Source organism: Lampetra planeri, chromosome 1 (assembly GCF_965212315.1).
Source record: "Lampetra planeri chromosome 1, kcLamPlan1.2.h2, whole genome shotgun sequence".
Taxonomy (NCBI): Eukaryota; Metazoa; Chordata; class Hyperoartia; order Petromyzontiformes; family Petromyzontidae; genus Lampetra; species Lampetra planeri.
In genome coordinates, this window is record NC_136107.1 from 6,628,034 (window position 1) to 6,655,494 (window position 27,461).

A 27,461-nucleotide genomic window follows, 5' to 3' on the forward strand; every position below is an offset into this window, starting at 1 on the left:
TGCATATTTCAGGCTGCTGGCAAAGTGCACACGGAGGGTGAATTTCACAGTTTGGATGTATGAGGAAAATAGCAGCATGCATGATCTTCACGCTCACAGCAGACCAAGTTAAAGATGAATGCCTTTTAAAAGCAGGTGAAAATCTTGGGGGAATTAGATTGCCATCTAGGAAGGGCACAGAGATAGTGGTTGCAGCAAGGGTGAACATTTCTCTCCTTGTGTATGGCCATCATTTAACATCAGCTTTCACCAACTGCTGGCTGATTATTTTCCCACCTATCACTATATAGGAAACTAAGGTTTTCAAGTTTGAGGGTAGAATATCAATTGTCAGTACTGCAGTGGCAGGTGTATATTTATGGCCCACATTCAAACACATCCCCATTATAGCTGCCAAATTGTTGTCTAGTGCCCTTCTTTAATTTCAGAAGGCCAGCGATTCCACGCAACAACCGTGGGGCATTTGACATGTGTAAAAGCAAACTACACATGGCATTTTGAAATAAAGCCCCACAGTGCCACACAACATGTCAGACGTAATTGTAAAGGCTTTAAAACCGTATGAGGCATCGGCAGCATTCAACAAGAGGAACAATAAGCAAGCTGTAGCTTACGTACCTCGTATATTTTTTCATCATGATTTGGGTGGCCAAGGTAGCGCTCAGAAAAAGCAGACGCTGGAAAGATAACAAAAATACCTGTTACATTTAGTCATACATAAAACATTTATTTGTGCTTACATACAACATTTTCAATAAAACTAAATAACATTTCAAAATATTACGTAAAAAAAGAAAGTATGTTTAAATATATCGATATATATAAAAGTCAAAAATTGTGTGTGGGTTTGTGGGTTTGTGTGTGGTCGCACGCTTGGCTCTCCAACGGTGGGGTTTATGTAAAAAAAAAAATAGCCAGGTACCACGCTGTAATCCCCGCGGTGAACAAGCGCTATTAATTTTTCACATCCGTCAACTTTAAATAAGTTTAATTAGCGAATTTGTGCACTTTGCGTTCATTTATTTATTAAATGGCGCGTGATCGACCCTACCAAGTCACACGTGTTCGGTGGGGGGGACGGCTTTTACCAAGTCGGTCGGGGTGAGGGGGACATTTTCACACAAAATGCTGACGTTAATTCTTCGAAATGTCATGTACGCCCCCACCCCACCCCAATGCGTGCAGTTACTGCTATAGAGTCCCTACATATTCATTTTGTTTTATTTGCAATTTTGTGCTGTTTTCGATTATGTATTTATTAAATAGCACGCGGTGCTCAACCGTGCCAACTCTTATGCGTTCACTGGAGGGGACGGCTTTTACCAAGTCGGTCGGGGTGAGGGGGACATTTTCACACAAAACGCTGAGGTTAATTATTAAAAATGTGAAGTCACGTAGGTACCCCCCCCCCCCCCCCCAATGTGTGCAGTTACTGCTATAGAGTCCCTACATTAATATTATATAGCGCTTCGATAGTCATTATTGTAACGCGGGCGGGGGGAGTGGCCCAGCCCACAGCCTGCCAGGGAGCCACCTCGGCCGGCTGCACAATCTAGGCGAGGCCGCAGGTTCTGCACGGGACTAGGCCTCACCACGGTAATGTTAAGTACAATTGTATTGCTTCTGTCGCTAAACTCACGTATATAGAACAAGTGATATTAAAACAATTGGTTTCGAAATATAATAATCATTTTTTTTGTGTGCAGACAACTTTTTTTATTGCTTCTTTCGCTAACCTCACGTAGATAGAAACCTATTATTTATTTAATCACCTTGTAAATAATAAATTACTTTTTTTTGCATGCAGACAAATATTATTTCATTTTCTTGCTTCTTTTGCTAAACGCACATACATAAAAACCTATCATTTACATAACCTTGGAAATATTAACATCATATTGTTATTGTGCACGAAAATATGATTTCATTTTCTTCTTTCGCTAAACTTACATACATTCAAACCTATTTTTTTAAATAATCACCTTGCATTTATACGAATAATTATGTTTGTGTGCAGACAACCATTTTTCACAATTTACTTGCGTTTTTATGTGTGTGCCCATGTCTTTGTGTCCATGTGAGTCCATCTGCATGTCAGCGACGGTCGCTTTGTGTGTGTGTGTGCGCGAGTCGATGTGTCTTTGTGTGTGTCGATGTTTGTTTGTGTCAATGTGTATGTGTAAGTGCAAGTGTGTGCGTAAGTCCATGTGTGTGTGCGAGTCAATATGTGTGTCAGTCGATGTGTCTGTCAGTCGATGTGTTTGTGTGCGAGTCCATGTGTGCGTGTAAGTCGATGTTTACGTGTTTGTAAGTCAATGTGTGTGTCCGAATCGATGTGTCTGTTTGTAGGGCATTGTGTGTGTCAGTCTGTGTATGTGTGTGTGAGTCTGTGTGTCTGTCGACCCGTGGCACCTGGGTCTGCCCCGTGACCTCCTGCCAGCGGACGTTCGACACTTCACGTGACCTCAAGGTGCACATAGCCTGGCACAAGCGTCGTGGTGACGTCACCACCACTTTGTGGCGAATGGCGGTTGTTGTTGTGTGTAAGTCGATGTGTGTGCATGGCTCCATGTGTGTGTAAGTCCATGTGTGTGTGTCTTAGTCGATATGTGTGTGTGCAAGTCCATATGTGTGTTTAGGTCCATGTGTGTTGTTGTCTATGTATGTGTGTGAGTCGCTGTATGCATGTACGTCGATATGTGTGTGTAACTCTATGTGTGTGCAGCTAAAGTCGATGTCTGTGTGTGTGAGTCCATATGTGTGATGTGTGTGTGTGTAAGTCGCTGTGTTTGTGTGTGTGGGTCGATGTCTGTAAGTGTGTGTAAGTCGGTGTGTGTCTGTCTTTTTGACCCGGGCAACGCCGGGTACTTCCCGCTAGTATATATAAAAGGGAAATTTGTGAATGTGTGTCTGTTCGAAATGTTTAGCATACTTCCCAACATGCAACAAACTTGAAATTTGGCATGTGGGTAGCTTCCAGACTGTACGCAATGCAAAAAGTATAAAAATAGACTTTTGTATTTGGGGGGGGGCGCAATAATGGATATATTTTGCACGGCAAGTGAGTGGTGACATCACATCTGTGATGTCACAGCGTTACGCAGTGTGACTGCTGACGTCACGCATCTTCCCCCCACCCTCCGCGTAGGCTGTGTATTAATCCAAGACAAGAATCCAAGTCTCGGGCGACATACTCCAGTACTGTCCAAGTGAGAAACACTAGTGTTTACTAAACTAACCCCACAGTCAATTATAATATCATGTAAAGGCTGCCAATTCCACAGTTCCTTCCATCATAGTTAACCATGACATTCTTAGCCATACTGAACACAACAATCTCATCTGACCTGTCAGGAAATGGCTATACAGGACATCTAATCTTATCAGCGATGAAATGGGGTATCGATAATCGGGGATCTTATTATCCGTGGGGTGAGCTACGAATTCACTCCACTTATCTGCTGGGGTACATGCAAAAATACTTAATGAAAATTATAGACCATTTCATTATGACATGGACCCAGTGGTAGTGCATACAGTGCACATTAAAGATCTCCTGATGTAATGTGTGCTTGCATCATGGTCCAAATTTAAAAGATTACCCAAACTACTCAATTGGGACTACACGTCGCTACATTGCCCCTACTGGTATAGACTATACATCTGTGAAACATAGTACCTTTGCGATATCCCTGGGCTATAAGAATAATGAACAAAAACATGTTCATATTTTACAAGGTAAGGCCCACTGAGCTATTTCGCTTTTTTTTAGAAGCGACCTGGCCACAAATGATAGATCAACGAAGTGGCTTATCACGTGGAGATTTATAGCAACCAAATACTCGAAACACATGTTTCTAAATGTGGTGGGGAAAACCGGAGGACCTAGAGAAAAATCCACGTGACCACAGGGAGAACATGGACACTCCAAATACCTCTGTACCAGGTGAGGTAGTTAACATCTTGCCACCATGGTGACAATGGGGCAAATACCAAATGTACTAAATTACTGCTCATTATCAAGGAGAGCATCACCTACCATAGAGTCGCCAGTCAGTGATGGGAGCCACAGCAACGCCACACTTAAATAGGGCTTCTCCAGAGCCGAGCAGCAGCGTGGTGACATATCCTCCATAAGCCTGTGAAGAAACACAACAGTGTCAATCCAATTTTCACAGACGTAAAATGAAAGAAGATGAAATAAACAGGCAAGGAAGTTTAATACATTGCCGAATAGAAATACATTTTTATCTGTTGGCCCGTGGTGAATTGCAGATATTTTTTCAGGAACATTACTGATATCACTGGCTGAGATCCTAAGTGGGACACATCGTGAGCTTGCTTGACGTAAAGGAAATCAATGTTTCAACTAAGCTGTTGAATCGTACATGTAGTTCTATATTTATTTTTGCATGTAGTTAAAGGTTTTGTGTGTGTTTGTTTTAGTATTCAATTCCATGATTTTATTTTACAATTGTTCTTTTGTAATGTGAGCGTAAATGGGAAGGCCGGATGTGACGATCCGATAGGGAGGAGTCAGGGTCACGTGGGAGAGAGGTTATAGGAGGGAGCCCCGAAGAGATGGGGCCAGTCGATGGAGTGAAGAGGCGGGACCACGTTGGGTGGCCGCCGCGCCATCAGCCACGTGGCTGATGGGGCTTGGGACACCGTCAGCCAGGCACACAGAGCTAGCGGAGTGGCTAGCGGAGCGTGCGGAGTGCACGGGCTAGCGGAGTGGCTAGCGGAGCGTGCGGGGTGCACGGGGCTAGCGGAGTGGCTAGCGGAGCGTGCGGAGTGCACGGGGCTAGCGGAGTGACTAGCGGAGCGTGTGGGGCACGTGAGAGACGACGCTGGTCCGAGGAGGAGGCCAGCGGGGTGCGGAGGAAAAGAACCTAAATAAAGGACCAACGGAGAGCGACATCTTGTGACTGAGTCCTTTATTACACTTTTATGCATTTCCCAAACCCATATCTCCCTTTGGAAAAGATATGTGTGTCTCAGTAGGGCTCATGTTAATTACAGGTTTCTGTTTAAAAAATAGGTTATGACTAAATCATCTAAATATACCTGATCTCATTTGATAATAGAAGCTAAATATGCTGGTGCTTGGATGGGCAACCACCACACACACTTGGCAGTTATAGGTGGCTGTGGGGCCATTTGCTGGGCAGCAGAAGGCAGTGCAGAAACATCTATAGTTGTACTCTACTTTCTATGCTGCCACATCTATGGTCAAGAATTTATTTTGACCGCCATGACCAACGCAGCACGGAGAAGCCCTCATCCAGCGGCGGACTAGCAAAAGCGGACGTGCATATACGTGTCTAAATTAATCATGTTTCCCACGATCATTTGTTTTGGCAAGGCAACCTTGGGCTGGCTTCAACTTTACCAAGTCCGATCAAAAGAGTGTGGCCATATAAAACAATTGCCCTGGCCACCATGATGCTAATGAAAAGAGACAACCACATTGTGAGGCCTGAACGTCTGAGCTGTGCAAAGTAAATCCTCCCAATGCTCATGTATGGCTGCCTTGAGTTTAAATCTATCAATAACATTCCCAATTAACATCTTATGGAGAGAGTGTCCACCCCACCATGGGATTGTGGAATTTCCACCACTAATTCAGGGCAGCCGAGAGAATTAAGCACCGGTCAATTGCTCAATCGAGCAGCAAGACACTGAGTTTGCCTTTTGTTGGTATTCACAGTCACATTGGGAATACAAATTGCGTTACTACCAGAATCAAAATCTGTATTTATACCGGAGGAATCCTATGAGCTATGAAGCTCTTTTTTGTACAAATGTCCAGTAAGGGCAAGTCAGAAAGTTACAACAACAAATGGGAGTGTAAAGTAGGGAAAGGTATGCAAATCATGAAACATTTTGAAATAAAAATAAACTATTTAAATCAACTATTTTTATTTCATGAAAATAAACCAATTTTTATTTTACCAAGTACTGTACAGTAAAGCCCACTGAGCTTTTAGCTTTTGTTTCAGTAGCGACTTGGCCACAAATGATAGCTCAAACGAAGTGGCTCATCATGTGGAAATTATAGCAGCCAAATAATATAATTAATCTAGGCCCCTAACATGGCACAATCACAAAATGAGTGAGTATGCTGGGCCGACAGTAAATTATAACTCTTGTAAAATGGGTCCACATAAATGTATTAAACTTAGCACCATGGCAGTCCGTACAGGCTAACGTTGCAGATGCCTTACGCTGAGTGCTGCATAAATCAACGCCCGCATGTCTACGCTCCTTTGAGGTCACAGAATGAACAGCTGCTCCTTTTAATTGTATGAAATGAGGTAACTGGTCGGGTAAAAGGGGTCTCCAGATTTACCATGTGCACTAAAATGACAGTTGTAAGTCATTGCGCTCTGGTGAGGCTGCAGACTTTAATCGTGTTGGACTGTGCTACAAATAGCGCTGCGCTGTTGATTAAAAAACCGTCAAAATAAGTTAAATGTAAAATTTAGCACGCAGCACACAGACAGCTGCATTAATCTGCAGCGAATGCTGCCCACACTTTTTTGTGAACCCAAACTTAATTTCATTTTCTCACATTATAATAATTCATCAGCATAAAGCATCCAACGTTCAATTATGCTGCTTTCCTTGTTTTCCATCCATAACTGTCGTTTATAAAGAGCAGTTTCCATTAGCTAAGTGGCTGATAAAGAAAAAAAATGAGTGGCAAGATGGGAACCTCATTGTTAAAGGGCTGTCAAACTGAATTCCACCTGCTCTAAATTGCTGATGGTGCTGCAGTGGCTAGCGTAAATCAGCAGGCTGATGGCAAAGGACAAAGTGGAGTAATTGCTCACTCTGTCCAAAGTCCCATAATTAGCGACATCAAGCTGCTGATGGCCAAGTGACAGAATAATTATTCTCTTCAGTTATGGTTTCATTTAATCAAGATTCCTTTGACGACTAGAGAACAGTATTCATTTGTATGGTAACACTCTGCAAGCGTGCAGTCAGGTACGGCTGAGACTACAACACACACTTCGATCACAACAGGAATGTTAAACATTCAAATCCTAATTTCGTGCTGGCTCAGCATATCTACTCTCTCGGGTCAATAAGGTGTGCACTTTCTTTGTAGGAAGCCAACAGGGCTGCTTGTAAGTGGAGGAGGGGCCCCGCCACGAGCATGCGGAAATTCTGCCACCGGCTCTGGGCCACCAACAGAGATGGGCATAGCCCCATCAATTGTTTGAGCAGAAAGTCCCTTTGACTTTAATTTGACTTGATTCTTTAGGGACAAGTGTCATTACCAATTGTTAACATAACCGATTCCAATACGAGATGGTAAAAAACAAACAAGGAAAGGATACCTTGTGATATCTAGGCTAGGCTATATTTATTTATTTGTCCTTATGTCGCAATTTGTATAGCTAGGTTAACCTTGGATATCGATGTAAAACATCGTGGACGAATAGTGATTGCAGTACGAACATAAACAGCATTCAAGGCACTAAATTGTGTGTGTAAACATTGCATGAACTGAAATGACGGTGTAATTACCTTTCCATACACCCCAATTCGCAACTTGTCAACATAAGGAAGGTCCAAGAGTGTCCTGTGAAAACAAATGTCAGCATTTAGCGCTGCTGTAATGGCCACTATGTCTGCGTCACCCAGAGAGCTCATGGCACGGCCAACTGCGGTAAAATTGACGACCTCGAGAACTAAACACTACCCCTCCACGCGGCCGCCTCCCGTGTGAGCCACTGCACTTGGACTCTCAACCAGAGCCACTTTCACACGCAGCTGTTAGTTTTTTCTGGCGCTATGGCAAGATACTCTTTGGTTCTTTCGGTAAAGTCATGTAGGTATACAATATTTTATTTATTTTATTTTATACCTACGTGACTTTACCGAAAGGATCAATAAGTATGGATCCCTGCAGTCACGAAAACTTCAAATTTATGGCAAGATGTTAAGTATCTCTCTCGGTATACAGGCGATCGTGGGTTCGATCCCATCCCTGACGTCTGTTGTACACTGGGAGTTTGCTTTTCTCTCTCTCCCCGAGGTCACATGAATTTTTCTCCGGGTCCTCTGGTTTTCTCCTCCACATTTGCAAACATGCGCTTAGAGTATTTGGCTGCTCTAAATTTCCACGTGATGAGTCACTTCGCTGCACTATCATTTGTGGCCAGGTCGCTTCTGAAAAAAATCTACATAGCTCAGTGGACCTTACCTGGTAAAATAAAAATTTGTTTAGTTTAGTTTTGGCTTAGTTCTTGTCCAAAATTGCCCAAGTCAGGGTAGATGTTATTAATGCGTGCAGGTGTAGTGTTGCAATTCCTGCATTGCATTTTTACAACTCTTCATGGAGAAATTTCGCCCGTGCACATGAGGTGATAACATTCGAGCAAGGCATGCCTGAACCAATCCCGGTGACTTCCAAATGTTTATAGGCAAGTACCCTCTATTTTGTGTTAAATAAATAAAAAGTACATCTTTTTTACATCTCATCAGCAGCCACAAGGCATTCTGATCACTTTGTCCGTGTGTAAACACAGTGCGTCGCCGTGAGCGAAATATGGAGTGACCACTGGGCATGCAGGGGCGCGACCGCGGGCACCTCAGAGCTGCGATCTGGTCGCGGTCTTCCAATGCCCCCAGGCGGTGGTGTAGCTCGTGCAGGAGTTTGTTTCCACGGAAGCCGGAGCCCCGCCCGTCGAAACGCGCGGTGATGACACCGACCGAGCTCACCAGGTGCGTCTCCCAGTCCATTCGGAACTCCTCCGTGACCACCTGGCTGCCGGGAGAACTGTCGCTGTGCCCCGGGACAGGGGGAACGTGGAGAGGAGAAAGTGCACTGAGCAGATGGGAGCATTTCAAAGGGCACCCCCAGTGCTAGTTGTCACTGTGCAGCATGTATGTATATATGTATGTTGAACTGTACGTAGCCAACCATGCTAATGTAGGGAAGGGCAACAAACTAAACACAGTTCTAAAGAAATGAGTGTTGAATCAAGATTTAAAAGTGCATAGATGCAGAGCTTTCCTAATATCGGAAGGAAGAGCATTCCAGATGGCCGCAGAAGAGCATCTGAAAGCGCGCAATGTGGTGACCGTCTTTGTTCAATGGCTGGAGTTTGCGTTATGGTTCATGCTCCTTGACGAGATCAGCAAGGTATTGCGGTTGATTTGTGGCTAAGCACAAGGTAAGTCAGCAACGGCCTGAAAGTAGGCATCAGACTGCCTTCATTGTGCTTACTTTCAACTTGACAGTCTCAATTATTACTTAAAACTTTCGTGACTGCAGGAATCTATATTCTTTGTTTCTTTCGGTAAAGTCACGTAGATAGAAAAATAATAATAAAAAGAAAGTGAATAAAAATAAAATAATAAAAAACCCAAAACCATTCATGTAGAATGTAGCCTGCTTCTTAATCGGAGTGAGTGTACTGGCAGTCTATAATGTAGACTGTAGCCTGGTTATTAAGTTTGGTGAGTGTACTGGCAGTCTAAAGTGTAGAATGTAGTAATGGTTATTAATCTTGGTGAGTGTACTGGCAGTCTATAATGTAGACTGTAGCCTAGTTGTTAACCTTGGTGAGCATACTGGCAGTCTATAATGTAGACTGTAGCCTGGTTCTTAATCTCGGTGGTGTACTGGCAGTCTATAATGTAGACTGTAGCAATGGTTATTAGGCTGGGTAAGTTTACTGGCAGTCTATAATGTAGACTGTACAAATAGTTATTAAGCTGAGTGAGCGTACTCGCAGTCTATAATGTAGACTGTAGCAATGGTTATTAAACTGAGTGAGCGTACTGGCAGTCTATAATGTAGACTGTAGCCTGGTTTTTAATCTTGGTGAACATACTGGCAGTCCACAATGTAGACTGTAGCAATGGTTATTAAACTGATTGAGCGTACTGGCAGTCTATAATGTAGACTGTAGCAATGGTTATTAAACTGAGTGAGTGTACTGGCAGTCTATAATGTAGAATGTAGTCTGGTTCTTAACCTGAGTGAGCATACTGGCAGTCTATATTCTTGGTTCTTTCAGTAAAAAAAAAATAAAGATTTGTTTTATTTAAAAAACACGACGTTTTGATCACAACACATTATAGACTGCCAGTACACTCACTAAACTTAATAACCAGGCTACCGTCTACATGATAGACTGCCAGTACACTCCGATTTAGAACCAGGCTACAGTCTACATTAATGTTATTTTTTATTTTTTTGTTCACTTTATTTTAATTTTTTCTATCTACGTGACTTTACTGAAAGAACCAAAGAATATTGATAGTCTAACTTATTGTTTTCATTATCAGCGGAGGGATAGGGTGCTTGAAAACACCTAAGCAGAGCCAGCGAGGTACATGCTGCAAGTAACAGATTACTGTCATCTGATTACTCAAGGCAGGTGCTAGAAATACTGTACGATTATACGTCTTTGGTGTGTCATTCAATTACTGTTACTAAGCATGGACTGGTTGATTAAGTTTTAAAATTGGATTCATAAAACAAATTAAAAATATTCAAAACAACTAACGGATGAAGACGATTCATGCTACAATGCCTTAAATCTCAGCATGGATAGTGCTGCTGTCATCGCTGCAATTAAACTGTTTTGAGATATTAATTTAGAAATTAAAAAGCAATTAAATTGTGCTACTTGTGCAACGTACATTAGGTACATTAAGTGTTGCATGCGGTGTGTATGAAACCCTGCAAGATTGTCATCATTATGCTTTTAAGAACAATAACAATGAAAGGACAAGTATGGATGCCTGAAATGTCGTATACAGCACAAGGCACCACTTACACCATGAGCAGCACGGGGTAGTGTGCCTTGTCTGAAAAAGTGATGGGGAAGCTCAGCTGTAAGGGCAGCACTGCAAAGGGAGATACACGCGAAACCCATCACGAACACAATCACCAGCACAATCGCCATTTAAGGCCACGGAAATAATTGAATTCTCTCATCGATTTGTATTTCAGTGCCAAAGTAAATGAGATGCCTGGCAGCTCGTGTGTGTTGGGAGAACATTCGGGGGAAAGAGACCGAATTCCTCATCGTTATTATTATCAGCAGCTCATAGCATGTGTGTCTCTACAAAGTGTACCATATATTATGCCTGCGGAGAAATTCACGAGGACAGTCTTTTCCAAGGTGCTGGCTGTTGAAGTTGGTTGATTGACTGCCGACTTTTAAAGAATACAATGTTCATGAGAGAACATGTGGAGTTAACCAACACTACCTATTACCCGTGTCACAATTGTGAACAGATCAACGTCTTGATGTACTTGATTTTGGATTACTTTTCCCATCATGGGGCTGGGTCCTGGCTCGTTCAATCAAAAGTTCAGAACATAGACTTATAAGTCACATGTAATGCACTGCAGCATTATAGGGACGAATTTTAAAACTACTGGAATAATTTGCAATGATTTTTGGCCATGATTTTTCAGTAATAGTAACAGCAATTCTAACCAATTACATATACTTGAATTTCTTTACTCATTTGCATACTGAGGCAATTGAACAAGGCTTGCGCTCACTTGTACATTCTCTCAATTTGCACTTTCTCTTCATCTCCCTCCGTTCCTACCTTTAGCTGGTTGCAAATATTGTTCTCAGTTGCAGTCTGGGGCTTTTTGCTTGGGGGCAATAAAGATGATTTATTTTGCTAGGGCCCATTTACCCACAGAACAAGGAAACTGGCCAACAATGATCTGAAGTGCAAAGTACCATGCCAAGTATACCCCACAGCATCCAGCATATCCCTTTAAGGGGAGAGACACAGTAAGGTTATGTGTGTGGTTTGAATAACAAGGGTTTGACACCTGTGCCAAGCACAGCAATGCAATGTTATACAATGTGGGTGTGGGGGCTACTGCCCCGAAGATGCTCGGTTGAAATGTTTCAGCAACCCACGGTTAAACCGGTTATTCAAATATATGGAGTTGATGGTATACATCTATTCACTATGTGTGTATGTGTTTATAATGTGTAAAAATGTGATGTGTGTAACAATTCTCACAACTGTGCAAAACATGTATACAGTTTACTCATATTCTAAGGACAGTGTCACTGAGCCACAAGTCTATTTTTGAAGAGCACCTTGCTTGGGATGTTTGGCTCATTCCTTTATTAAATAAAATAATCATGCGTTTAGAGTATTTAGATGCTGCTAAAAATATCCAAATGACAAGCCACGTCATTGAGCTATCGTTTGTGGCCAGGACACTTCTGAAAAAGGGCTATATAGCTCAGTGGACCTTACCTGGTAAAATATAAACAGTTTTTAGTATGGTCGAAATGTTTCTTTGTGTGGATTACGTAACTTTCATCGCACAACTCAGTAGGGAGGAGTGCTCTGGCACTGGATTGGCATCACTTTAAACCTCCCCGAGTCTTGCCTAGTGACGTGTGGCGACCTGCTGAGAGGACAGATGTCCATTATACCGGCAGCACATGGCACAGCTGCGAAGGCAACAGCAGTAGGTGCTTGATAGGTGGGACTTATGATCTATATTAAATCAATAAAGGAGTCGCTGAGAGCTCAATATGGGTTCACTTAAAAACTTCTCTCGAGAATAAATTTTGGTTCAAGCACCATGTCTCATTAATTACGTTTCCCAACAAATTAAGTTGTAATATTTGCATCTACAAGACTAAACCGGGGATCATGACTGCACTAGTGTCCGTGTCCTCGGGCACTTCCCCTCGCAGATGCAGCTGCCACGTTTCCTAGCGAGTGACTCCACGCGTGACAGTAACACACACCAGGTTTGGCAGGCCCTTGTCACAACTCGCATAGCCCGTGATCACGTTCACAGGCCATGTTCCCTTGTCTGTGTACAACCCAGCCCTCTGTGTACAATGCTATGTGAGCCAATACACGACAGTGGACTGCGGCGCATTGCCTTTTTATATCTTTCCGTGAAGACACAGAAGCCACGCCGGGGCCACGGGGTGACATTTTCACTGCAGAGAAACTATACGACCGTAGCCATTGTGGCTTCAGTGGCGACAGCCACTCAGGCAGCAAACGTTTAAAAAATACGACCAACTTGCCTTCTGGTGCGAGCTTAGCCAGGTGCTTGTGCAATAAATCTTCATGATTTGATGGTCACATCCATACAGTGTTATCTAACAGAACACTCTATGACTGGACTATTACTTTGAGGTTGTTTCCTCCTAACATGTGATTGTTCTGGCAGTGGGTGAGCAGTTACAATCAGCCCAAAAACTATCAATTATCAGTGCTAGCCAATCTTCAGCGGGGGGCTTGGAGTAGCTTCCTTGTGCACAATTCTACACACAAACGTATTGAATACTGTGTCACTGCCACTGTGATGGAAATATTTATATTCCTTGGAGTGTATAGAGCACTGACTACAGAGGCGTTACATAACATTCTGTGCAAAGCCATGAGCACTTTGACATTCCCTAGTAACATCCGGATAAGCACAAAGTAAACCACGAAAAGAAAACTTTTCTAGTAAAACTATCGTGCATGTAAGACAACCTTGATTGTTTATTACTCTTAATATTCTGTCATTGATTGCACTTAATTTGCAACGACTACCAATCATGAATACCATCCTGGTATAACAGTGTGGTTAAAGCTTTTGACTCAAAATTGCAAGCCTATAGGTTAATTTTGTTTGGGTGATTAACTCAGACCTTTATCCATTTGAGGTAGATACACTTAAGTACTATTTGTTGTGAAGTCAGTAATGAATGGTATAGAGAGACACATCTTCTTTGGATGGACTGGCCACCACCATTGGAATGTGGATTTTTCAGCACTCGCTCCAGGCCATAAAACGCAGATGAGAAGCCTCCCAGCATTCATCTGAGCGAAGAAATAATTTAACTTGGTCTTGATTCAATATGCACACACATTATTCAAGCACAAGTGTTGTTCACCCTCAAACCTCTTTGGGGCTAACTGTTTAACCCCCTCAACAGAAGGTACCGATGACCCCTTAACCCACATTGCTAAAACTAGATCAAGTTTGTCAGACTTATGCGTGAGCCTGGTCGAGGTCAAACTAGACTCTAGCCAGCTGAGGACCAAGCTGGCCCACGTCCCTACGAATGGCGTGGAATTTCTCCCACCAGCTCCACGCCCTGACTCAAGCCTTGACACTCACAGCCACGTTCTCTCTCTATGCCAGCGGCCTCGTGCCTGACTTCCGGAGGGTGCACAGTCGCTTGGCAGGCATTTAGGCGCGTTAATAATGTAGAGATAATGATTAGATGCCGTTCATTATGAAGGAAGTTGGGGACACAAACGAGACATGGAGAATCATCTCCATTTGATGGCCAATGTTGACTTCCTACAGAGCAGACACAATGTTATGTTTTACATGGCAATCTACCATACAATTTTGGTGTTTCCAAGATGTACAAATTCTTGTTTATAAACATAGTTTAGGTGAAAGCATTAAGTGTGGCTCTCTAAAACCAATTATTTAAATAATAAAATTAACAGGCTACACATATTTTTGGGATAAAAAAATATTAAGTTCCAGTATCTAAGACCAAAAGCAGGAATGAGTAAATAAGCACCTGAGACAAAAATCCCATCAATATATTTTTTCAAATTCACTTACCGTAGTCATCTATATGGACATCGTGGTACTCGGTCCTGGGCATCAGCTTTGTAGCCACTGCCTCTCGAAGCAACGTATTGTTCTCCAGAGTCATGTAATCTGTCACGGTGAGCAGCGGCCCGGGGGTTACCAGCGTGCCGCCTCGGCAGCCGCTCCAGTCACATCAACACACATCGTCAACCCACAGAGTTTGTAAAGTCATTTAAAACACTACAAGAGGTTCTACATTGCTTTGAAATATCAAAATAGTTTTGGCTCCACGATGCAAAACAAATTAGTTTTTTTACGTCGCGTCTAAACTCAACCGCATCTCAAGCTTCTTTAAGAAAAAGAATGGTGCATGGGCATCCTGGAGAAATTAGGCATATTTAATAAAACGACAGTCACGGGCAAATGACAAGAGGAAAATCTTGAGCCTGGATTTGCACAATTGCTTTTCGATGGTGTCGACAGCTTGTGTGGCTAGGGTAAGGCAGTTCCATATAGAAAAGATTGACCTCCCGCTGAGCAAACGTTTATCGGGGTCTTTGGCAGAAGGCCTTGGTTGCCGGTGTAGCGAGTGCGTTGAGGGGAGTAGAGTGAGATGGTAGGAGAGAGGGGAGAGGTAGGAGAGCGTGTCGAGGGGAGTAGAGCGCGATTAGTGGAGAGAGGTAGGAGTTTCACAAACCAATTTTGGCTTGACCAATGTGAAATTGGTTGAATTTGTCGCATGCTGAAACCATACTCAGACCCTCAATTTTCCAATAAATAGCACCTATCACTCCATCAACAGATGAAGCTGCACTCGATACTGAGCTGCCACCCTGTCTCTACATCTCCCATCTCTATTAGACCTCCTACGCAGAATTTCAGAACAGGCTGCTGGCAAAATGATAGTGAAAATATTCTCACCATATACTCCAAGGATAATTGATTTAAATTGTTTATACACGCTGCGTATACCCAAGCTGTCAAATCAATTTGTGTTCATTATGTGTCATTGTTAAAAGTAGTTAAACTCACTGTTTATGTCGCTCATGGTGTGGACGGTAATCTTGGGGACAGATGGTCCTATAAAATAAAAACAACCAACGTCGGTACCGTCATTAAAAACAACAAGCATCAGCATCCCACTGTTGGCCATAATATTCCATATCGGGTTATTATATTAGTTCACTCTAATTTCACGTAGAACTATTGGAATAACATTATAACTGAGGCACATTTAGTTAAACCGTCCAGATTTCAACATAATTGTGTATGTGCCGTACATGTGTCACACACGAGCATTTTTTGACTTTCACGGCCACTTAGGAAAGCCATGATTTACGGCGAGTTTAAAACACCACGAGGAGAAAGGGGGAGATAACGGCTCATCACACAAACACAGGATAGGGCAAGGCTACATAATGAGCAAAATACAAGGTGGCATAGAACAGGTGTCACCATGAATCTCATTTGCGTTTCTATAACGTATGTAATTATTTAAGGAATGTCACATGTTAGTGAAATTACAAATGATCACCGCGATCATCGATACCAGCCATGATCAATCCACTGCTGGATTGATCGACACGAGCTTCCTCAAGCCAATGCCATCTTTCACAATCTTTCGATTTTCGTTAAATCATAAACCATAGCACGCTGTATGCATCGATTAGTATTGCTATTGTTCAGGCACAATGACGTGTTGCTTTTCATTATCCAATTCCAAAAGCACTCCAACCTGCTCTCGGCCACGTTGTTATTTCAACACATTCCTGCGGAGAGAGCTGGTAGGAACGTTGGGTTGCTCGGTCAATGGCCAGGGTCAACGGCGGCGTGGTATATTCCGACTGTGAGGGCGGGCACAAGCCGGCCTGAGTAGGTTAAACGTTGAGTTTTATAAGGGCACCACTGGGTGACAAGCCCCTCCCCACCCAGCCCCACCCCTCCCACCCCCCACCCCTCCCACCCCCCACCCAGCCCCTCCCCACCCAGCCCCTCCCCACCCTCCCCTCCCCACCCTGCCCCTCCCCACCCTCCCCACCTTCCCCTCCCCACCCTGCCCCTCCCCACCCTCCCCACCCAGCCCCTCCCCACCCTCCCCTCTCCACCCAGCCCCACCCCTCCCATTTTTGGATGCACGACGGACGGACACAATAATCCCCTGTGGGCTGGTGTAACCAGGAGGTTCCTACCAGTATAATTTATTCTGGTCTGACTTTAATAGCTGTCCCAGGCACACATATACTCTGCTGTATGTATGCAAGTTGAACTTATTTAACACAGTAAGTAGCCAACCATGTTGTTTCTTCCAGTCGTGTATATATCCAATTATTATTCAAACTTTTTTGTACATGACCTTTGTTTTGTTCATATTTATCCTGAGCCCTAATTGCAGGCTTTTATTTATCTATTTAAAAAGTTATTCTGACATTTCCTGTAGTTAATTCCTATTGGACGTTCCGACAACCGCCTGAGATGGCGGTTAATGTTTTTTTCATGAATATTTATGCATTACTTTTTCCAATATTTTTTTTATAGAAAATAACTTATAATGTGGCTATGAATAACTTTTGCCATAGCACATCATGTTGCCCGACTTCCTTTACAATATATATTGGGAACTTTCTTCATTCGATCTTAATGCAGCTATCCAAATTTTGTCAAACGTTTCTCATTATTTCTAAATATGTTTTTTTTTTAGGCCAAGCTTTGTGAGAGCTGGGATAATTGCATCTTGCTTCTACTGACAAGTGAGTCGAATGCGTGTGTGACTGAACGTTTGAGTTACTTTGCTGGAAATGCCTGAAATCGTAACTCAGCCGTTTGTCATTTCAATTCAGGGAATCCACTTTGACTCACTGCTGCCACGTGCGCACTGCATTATTGCACACTGTACCTCTCGGCTCAAGTCATAAAAATCAGAAGGGACATTGGGATCAATGTCACGTCCAACTTCTTTTGCTCAGCTGGGCATTGCATTTTTTCGGTGGCTCGTTTTTCCCCAACATTGTCTGCTTTCGCCACTTTTCACAAATGCTCTCATTTACGAAACACAACCATGTTATCAGCTTTCATTTTGGGATGCACATCAACTTTCTCTGTCACAACATGTGCTGAAAGCTATCTGTCCAAGACAGACAAAGCCATTACTGTTTGGAAACATTTACAAATGTGCTCGTGCGATTGATTGAAGCATAGATGCAATCATCTTCTTTAAACGTATAACTGCGTAGAGGTAATTTAAATCACTGTTGAACACTGTGCCCTTGCAAGTCATACCAGTCGTGCGTCTGATAAGTGCCGTATTTTATGCCTCATTACTATGGTCGTCATATCCTTGTGCCTGCAAGTTCCTCAGAATTTAATTAATTTCACTTTTTAACTCGAAAGCAGAGGGAGGCCCCATGGCACTCTGGCTCAAAACCCACGCATAAACATGCAAGGGAAACAATTAAGGGGGGGGGCAGCTTCAGTGGATTCAAATGATTTCTGCATCGATGGCACAAAAAAACATTAAAATGTAAATCAACGTCATGTTATGGCGGATGGCTGGGTAGAATATTCTCAGCGTTTTGGTTTAATTAACGATAAAGAATCCTTCCACATACCAAAATACTCAAAAAGATACAGAGGGTCACATCATAGAGAGCACCAACTGCAAGAGTGTTTAATCTCAGTGGGGCATCATCAGCACCACCATCAGCATCAGCTGGGCTCTACCCAGTAATGGAGGAAGGCCTCCCCAAGCCGTTGCCACCGCTCATGGTCTCACCATATATGTATTTAAATTTAATTTCTTTCTCACCATACGTAGCCAATCGCGATAATCGGAGGTGCAGGAGAAGGACAACAAACTAAACACAAAAAGCAGTTCTAAAGACATGAGTTTTGAATCCATATTTCAAACTGCAAAGCTTCAGTGGCTTCCTAATATCGGAAGGAAGAGCGTTCCAGGCAGCCGCAGAAATGCATCTTAAAGTGTGCGATGCGGTGATCATCTTTGTTCCATAGATTTCCAAAAGCCCATGCGAAGATGACCGGAGTTTGCGTGATGTTGTATGCTCCTTGACGAGATCAACAAGGTATTGTAGTTCATTGTGGCAAGCACTTTGTGTGCAATTAGTGCGACCTGTATAAGGAATGAACATTGCTTCATCTCCATGGTGATCATCCTTTTGGGTGTGTTCTCTCCTTTGGTTGCAACTCCATCACGAGTCTTATTATCCATCATCCCTTTTAGCTATGTCATGCCCAAACCCATTTACTTCTTAACCACCAATAAGATGTCTCTTATTTGCAGTGTTGGTTCCTTGTTCCACTTATCCCTCGTTCTGTATCTCAGTTTAATTCCAAGGATACATCTCCGCATGCTTCTCTGCGCACTTTTCACGTTTTTTCTAATTTTCTTAATGTCTGTGTTTCTGATCCATATGTCATAGCAGACGGTGAAAAAAATACTTACAACTTTTATCATTATATGTTTATATCTGTGCATGGGAGTTTTTATACAGTAAGATCTCACCATATATATGGTCTGCAGTGTAAATTTCTGCTTCAAATAGAAAAAAAATCCCAGAGTTTGACATTGCAAGTTAATAATGGTCAAACTCAGCAGGGAAAATAGACAAAAGCTAATGCAACATGAGTGAATGGAAGCCTGTAATTCCCAGATGAGCTATAGAAGTACATTATAATCTGTAGCCCTGGTGCTCCATATTAGCCCAGCTGCTTCTGTTGCATTTTGTTATGAGAACTGTGCATTATACAGGGGAGGGGGAATCTACTTTATTTATTTCCATTTAGTTGTTGTTTTATTCTATGAATTTTGCAAGTTTATGGCTATAATTTTTATACATACCTAGTGCGAGTACATGCTTTCTGAAAATGCTTAAGCATTTAAAAAACAGTATTGTAACTGTTTGAGGTGCTGCAAATATCCGTTTGTGTACTGCACTTCTACGCTCTCCACCTTCGGCATGCAGCATTGACCAGCGCGGTGAAGTACGATCAAAGTAACCTCCACAGCCATACAAGGCGTAGGTGGAGGCTCTAATACAGCAGTGGATTGATAGAAATTGTCTGTGCATGGAGATTACAAATTTCAGATCCGTGGCGACTGAATGCAGCAGAAAAATTAAAACCACAAAACGACGGTAAACGCCGGTGACAACGTTCAGGAAATGTGGCGGGTGGCTCTGGAAGACACATTTACATTCGTGGTGTGCTCCTAGGCTGTGTTAAAGCAAAGCACAAATGCCGACCAGAATAAATCACGCCATGGCAATGCAGAAGCACCGCGTGCAGCCACTTCTGTATGTCTGCAGCCGCTCCTCATTATTTTCCAAAGGGAAGAAATGCACTTAAAGATACTACGCAAGGCTAGGAAAGAACCTTGAAGGAATTAATTTGCAAATTATCAAGAACATGGATTACCACACAAAAGGACAGTTGAGTTTGATCAGCGGGTCACGTGAGATTGATCAGTGGTGGAGTGAGACCTGCAGAGCTTTATACATTGTGAACCAGGACTTAGACCTACAGTGTTACATGACTGTGGTGAGGGCCAGATCTGTCTGGCTGAGACCGACGACTTGGTAAGCTTGAGGTGGGTGACTGCCTTGATTTAAACGCCAGATCTCATCAGAGCTGCCTCACTTATTTAGCAATGTTCCATGAGAATACTGAGTAAAGTTTTCAAAATGTGACAATTATCAAAAGCGCTATGGAAATGTTCTTACACTTCATCTTTACAATATTTAAAGGCTTGAATTATGTTGTTTTCATCGTGACTTGATGCTGAAGCATTTAATATAATTAAAATATCCTATGATATGACGTGTGGTGGCAAATGTAGCAATGCAAAAGGCTATGATGTTATTTTTCAGGGTTATAGAATTGCACCTCGATCCTATTGTGATATTACAAATGGCCGTGACATTGCACCCACTAATGTCGCAAATGACAGATAATAATAGGAAGCAACTTGTAACGTGCTCAGAGGTGCATGTAACTAATGCCAAAATCCCCCCAAGCTCTATATATTAAGATGTCATCAGCTAATTAATGTGTTTACATGCAGGAGGAAATAGGAGTACCCGCAGAAGACTCACCTGTGCAAAGGGATACACTATCCCATACACAAACAGATGGAGATTAGTATACATGTTGTGACTAGATTAGTCTAACATGTTGTTGCAAAATATTCTCCTGGCAAGCCAGGGTATGGCCCCTCGACACCTTCGGGAAGGGAGTTTTGCAACATTTGTATAATCCATAAACCATCACCTCCACAGTGCTGGATTACAGGTGTGTGCCACCACCGGTACACGAGCGCATGGGTGGCCAGCACCACGCCTGGCCAGCTTCGTCTCCCCAGTGCTAATGTTTACACATCACACAAGGTACTCATTTGAGGCTGAGTCGACCTAGGGGAGGCCCAGGAGCAGTTTAGATAATCATCTCCGGTATTGGCCGTGAGCGGAAATCGAACCCGGTTCGCCGGGTCACCGGGCCGCCAGGTTCGCCGGGTCACCGGGCCACCAGTTTCGGAGCACAGTGCGCAAACCGAAGCATTACCGCTGCGCACAAAGACAAATATTTTCCATATTGCCTGAACAGACTGTTGGGGCAAGTACTGTTAGCGAGCACCTAACAAGGCTGGCACAGCATGCAAGGGGGTGGGTAGCCAACACCACGCCCAGCCGCTTTTGTCTCCCGAGTGGCAATGTTTACACACCTCACCAGGTACTAATTTGAGGCTGAGTCGACCTATTTGAGGCCCAGGACCGGTTCAGATAATATAATCGTCACTGGTGTTGGCCGTGAGCGGGAATCGAACCCGGGTCGGCAAGTTCGTAATTCAGCACGCGAACCACTGCACTACCACTCCCCCACAACACACACACACATTTGTGGCGATCGCGCATAAGGAGCTGTTTCAGTACAGCCTCACGCCATGATGGACAAAGGGCATGAGTGACCGTGAATGCAACTCACCCAGACAATGCAGCACAAAGTGCGAGCTGCCCGGACTGAAGATGGTACGGTAGTACATGCAGCCAGGGATGAGGTCACATGAGAGGCATTGCCGATTAAAAGTCCCTGTGGTCTCCGCACTGCAATTACAATCAAAGTACAAAGTAGTGCAACAAGCCAATTCAGACAAAAACATGTGGCCTACAGACAATGCACAGTTACAGTCAAGTCTATGCATCCAGACACTCAAGCAATGAAGTGCACGTGGTGCTCGTGTTGATTTGTGGCCCTCAACCAGTGGTGGAGACTCCACAGTCCCATGGTGGGGGCCAGTCTGCCAGAGAAGAAGCACTGTTGATTCACATTAAGCTACAGTAAAAAATCTCTGCATGGGTCCACATTGTGAGTTGTCTGAATCTATTACGACCCTGCCTCTTTTGTTGCATCACATCCACTCACCATGCAGTACACACGCAAGGTGCCTCTGCAGCTTACACACTTAACAAAAATCGAATTTGTCGGCCATACATTTCCTCGGCCGTAATCCCATATGCACCAAGGTGGAATCCACATGGTACGTTTTCCACATTCTTAATCACATTTGTTTTAAACACAATTTATGACGGGAAATGATGTCAGAATTCACATCACAAAACGGGAACATGAAAAAAAAAATTGGTATGGAAAAAACAAGTGGCATGGCATGTTCGCACAGTATCTGATAAAGCCTCCAAAGTTATCTGGCGAAGGCTCCAAATTCCAAATTATTTGATAAATCCCAGTCGGGATTTGGTTTCGTCTCTCCGGAGTCAATACAATGACTATAGTACTACCTTTTGAGACTTAAACAGTGGTTGCCTATGCGAAGACTGACCCCAATCATAGGAATGTGCAATTTCAGAATTGGAAATGTTTCACAGTTGTCAATGACCACTGCCAAATATTTGTTTGAGCGGACTTGTGTCTGGTTTGTTTATCTATCGGGAATGGCAAGTGTAAACATATTGAGTGCATGACATTTGTCAACACGTTGATGCTTTTCAAAAAAAGGGAGTTATTGATTGTTTTCACCAAGCTGTGTAATTGCCGCGCATCACTCTCTCATCTTGCTCTATTCTTCTCTCTCTTTTTTCTCCATTCCCTCCCCTTTTTCACTCACATCTCTCTGCTTTCTATACTTTCTCAGATCACAACAAGGATAAACTCACTTGGCTCCATCCAATCATTCCAGTTGCATCGATCCCTTGTACCCGAGTTTTGTTTTTTCTCTACTTCATTGTAAAAAAAAACCTTGAGTTATATAACAGGGATAATTCAAATATGATTACCCAATAACAATTCACACAAAGCAAAACAAGGGGAAGCAATGAAAAAGCGTGATACTCTCTGAGGCAGCTGCACACATGCGATCACGAGTTCACGGTGAAATAAATTAACAGCAATGCACTTATGACTGCACCACATTGTGTTTGGTACAGGCAGAACATAAAAGATCTAGCTAAGCTACAATGCCGAATATTTGTAATAAAAACATGCATTCTTATTTTTCACTAATCCGTAACAGCATACATTTTCTGACAAGGAAATGAATTACAACACTATGTATTTGCACACGTATTCCAATTTTGTCTGGCTCTTCCAATGTAAATGCAAATGCCGTCAGCAAAGAAGAAAGTTTCATTCTCCTTGACGTCACCATTTCAGCTCCCTTCCCTTAATCCATAATCGCTGGTTCTTGCAAAGTACATGGTACAGCTTTTTTTTAATGTGACGTTGAAATTGACTTTTCCAAGACGAAGGTACTCTGCAAACCCATTGGCTATCATCATAGATTTGTTCATAAAGCCATCCAGATATATAAACACTGACACAACTTCAACCGAGAAGATGGGTACAAACTGAGCAATCATTGGAAGGACGTTATTAACCAGGTAACGTCTTAACTGACTGTGATGTTTCCATCCTACCTGCCTATGTCAGCTGTTATTTCCGACTCTCCGTGTGTCTTTCTCTCTTTCTGTGCATCTCTCTCCGATCTCTACTCCAGTGACCCGGGGGCTGCTGCGGGGTCCACTTTCTGCCCTGCATTCTCCCCCCTCTTATCTCTCCCCCCCCCCCCCCTGCAGCCGACCTCTCCAGTGCTGCCGCGGTGGCCCACTTTACTCCAGTGACCCGAGTGCTGCTGTGGGGTCCACTTTCTGCCCCCCCCCCCTTCTCTCACCCCCCTTTCTCTCACCCCCCCTACTCCCGAGTCTATATAAACTCGTGTCACGGCAGATCTCTCGCCTACTTCAGCAGTTTTTAAATCCTTTATATTAAGTTTACTTGCTTGCTTGCTTGCGCGCTTACGACCGTGCAAATCTTTTGGTCGTTTTTTAACCCACTTCCCGTGATCCAATCGAGCTGACATTTTGCACACAGACTCGTTGTGCGTGACAATTTATTTTCGTGAAAATTTTTTTCCAAAATTTTACACTTTTTAGGAAAAAATTAATTATATTTAATTACAAATTGCTTAATGGTGGCAGGCAATCATCTGACCCATAGGTGGCAGCCATCTCAAGCCAGAGGACGAAAGGACTCTAGCCGCCACGCATATAAAGGATTTATAGTGAAAAACTTTGTTTTTACGGGTTAATTTTTTTCTTGCTGTGGTTGTCCCACCTGATGACGATTGCTTGTGTTGCGATCAAAACGTTGTGATCTATTATTTTTCTACCTTCGTGACTTTACCGAAAGAACCAAAGAGTATGGATTCCTGCAGTCACGAAAGCTTCAAATCAAGATTGGTTTATAAACAATTCATAATTCATTTTCTCATTCCCAACTGAGAAATAACTACGTTGATATCATCTCTTGTAACGATTCCTTTAATCCATGTTCAAGAGTATACAGTATTGGCCAACGGTACATGTATTGTCCCTTATTTATTCGAAAAAAACAACTATACAAAATTAACGCACACTAAATTAACAAAACGTATGTAATTTAACGACGTAAATACTGTATCATCAGCAGCAGCCACTGTCTATCCACTGCTAGATGAAGGCTTCCCCACATCGTCACCATTTCTCAAAGCCCTGCGACGCCCCAATTCATGTCACTTGTTCTCATAAACTGATCTCATTGCTCTATCTCTGTGGTGGTCATCCTCGTGGGCATGATCTCTCCTTTGGCTGCCACTCCATTGTGAGTCCCATCCATGGGGAAAGAATGAATGAATTAGCATCGGAATGGACAGTGCATTGAAAACATGGAAAAAAACTCAAATATACAACAAGATATCTGTAGCCACATACAATGTAGACAAGCATAAATACCGACAAAAATATAGCATACGTAAATTTCTTCAGATAACAAGAGAACATATATCATAGGACACACATGAAACTATGGGAGCATAAAAATAGCAATAAGGGATGTCCATAAGGTGGCACAAGCTAGCGGCAGTATCATAAAACACATGGAAATCCAGTGTCCTGTGGAATTGAGTTTGATTTATCAACGGCCTATGACATCGGTAAAATTAATCCTGAGACCAACGTCTAATTGCAATAAGTGGCACACTTCCAGCTGGATTAAGCAGGCTCTTGCACTTTGTGCATGACACCTGCATTAGTCATAGTGGGCAGCCACTGCTACACACTCTCAGTAGGTGAGTGTGTGGGAGTGCTGAGTATCTGGTGAGTGTGTCTAGTATGTGTTAGCAGTAAATGGTCGGGTGTAAGGTGAGCAGTCAGTGTTATGGTGTTTAGTGAATGTCTTGTGAGTGGCAAGTGATGTCTGGTGAGTTTTATGATGATTTTCAGCTGAGTGGTCTCAAGTTAATATTGGTGACATGGCCTAGCGGCAGCACATTTTCCGATTGTTTCAGAGCTTCATGGCTCGAATCCAGCAGCCGCCATGATTATTACTGCAAGTGTAATAACCACAATGGTATGCAACACCTGCTAATACAGGTGGACGTGGAAGATCCCCCGGCGTCATGTCAAATTCTAAAATTACTCATACATTATTCAATTGGGACTATACATAGCAATCATCACCCTGTACTAGCAGACTAATTCTTCAGATCACACTTGCAAATATACTTATCCTGGTCTCTCAAGTTCTCACCTAGTTAAGCTAAATAAACTTGAAACTCGTCCTGGGCAACATAAATGACAATATGACATCCATAACAGCGTCCAGGTGGAGTATATTTAGATTGTGCACGAAGGACGTGATGGGAAAAAAACATTTAGCGAGCTGCATTCGTACAAATACATATAACGAAAGCATTGCACACTTGTGTTTGACTTAAACATTATTTTACAGAACACCTCGACATTCCATACACGTTCTCCCATTGGGCCACTGCTCACCTGTACAGTTGGCGACGCTTAGGTGAATCCTCTGTACTCAGAAAGTACCTGGACGAGAAAACAGAACATTGAGCACCAACGGTTAAGCCACAATTCTTCATAAGAAGAAGAAAAACTATTAAATTAAAATAAAACACTTATCAGCTCAGACATGGTTTGCCAAACATTTAAAAATTGTGCCCTCTCTGGTTGTGTTTTTGTTTCGATTCTGTGTTCATTTGATATTAATTTCACCCCCCTTCAACTAGCAAATCTTGAATTACGCTAACATAGGCAGGACAGCAGTCATCATGCTGCCAGGATAGTAAATGTAATACGTATAACCCTTGTTTCTGTTTCCAAATTAGTATCACTTTGCATTATTTTATTGGCACGTGTACAACGTGATTGCATAATCGGTTTTGCTAAATATGTGGCTTGCAAAGATTGTGATAAAACATACGTTGAAATAATAGCAGAACATTTAACAAAAAATGCTAAATCTCCATCATGAAATGTTGTTCAGCACAAACCACTGGGAATGCAAGAATGCTTTGGTAAGGCACCAGAGAATGGTAGATATCTCTATTCATGTTGAAAATCACGTAAACTCATTAATACGTAACAAAAAAATATATATAACAAAACAAATCTATCCATGAAATGTTTTTCTACTGGGGGTTAAAGATAATAATTGTTGGCAACGCAGTATAAATACACCAGAATCTATCCTTTCTTGGAAAACTAAAAACAATACCAGAAATGATGGTAACAATAGACAAATGCTCCAAGCACAACATTTCATCATCGGTTATAGTCGGTGCGGGGGGGGGAGGCTTGGCAACTTGTGCTAATGATTTAAAAGCTGAACATAATACATGTTTTTACAAAAAAATAAACAAATAAAACAATGGATGCTTTGTTGATACCATTTTAAATCAAAACAAAAAAATGTATACGGTTATAATTTATTCAACAGTAAAAAAAAATTTACCTCGTGGCTTTATCTACAATAATGAATATGAACTGACAATTACAGTGCAAATTTATTTTGTCCTATTTTCATGGTAATGCAATTCATTTGGTTATATCTATGATAAATTAAACCCTGTTATGCATATGATTTGCGTAACAATCACACTTCGATAATGCCTTCGTTCAGAAGTGCAGCAGCGCATCACTGGTGCCTGACGCAACACCGAGAACCCTTATCTTCACAACGCAATGCAATGGCCAGAGGATAGAGTTTGGATGGGAAAAGAGGCTGGCTTAACCCTTGCACCTTTGACATTATTTTGTTTTATTAACCGAGGCCCTGAAATAGGAGCCTTTTCGCCTGCCTGTAATTGCGTTTGACCCTAACGTGGCAACTGGAACTGCCATGTGAATGTGAATAAGATACTGCGTCTCTTTTGGCCTTTGATCCCACGCTCATGAAATATAGCGCTGGGCTATTAAATACTCAGGGAATCAATGTTAAAATAAAACCAATCATGAGCACTACATTTCCAACTGTACATTTAAATATATATCCAGTATATATATCTATATATACAGCTTTATATACA

General features: G+C 42.5%; 1 protein-coding gene across 1 annotated transcript in view; it reads right to left on the reverse strand.

The window, feature by feature from the left end:
* LOC144734254 (inactive dipeptidyl peptidase 10-like) overlaps positions 1–27,461 on the reverse strand; it is a gene marked incomplete at its 5' end in the record, with an annotated part of 402,709 nt that overhangs the window by 14,923 nt on the left and 360,325 nt on the right. The window contains 9 exons of the mRNA XM_078616418.1: positions 619–677; positions 4,040–4,139; positions 7,540–7,594; positions 8,606–8,800; positions 10,806–10,875; positions 14,609–14,707; positions 15,611–15,658; positions 21,572–21,690; positions 25,915–25,962. Of these exons, the coding sequence (XP_078472544.1) occupies positions 619–677; positions 4,040–4,139; positions 7,540–7,594; positions 8,606–8,800; positions 10,806–10,875; positions 14,609–14,707; positions 15,611–15,658; positions 21,572–21,690; positions 25,915–25,962 (793 nt within the window). The remainder of the gene's footprint in view (positions 1–618; positions 678–4,039; positions 4,140–7,539; positions 7,595–8,605; positions 8,801–10,805; positions 10,876–14,608; positions 14,708–15,610; positions 15,659–21,571; positions 21,691–25,914; positions 25,963–27,461) is intronic.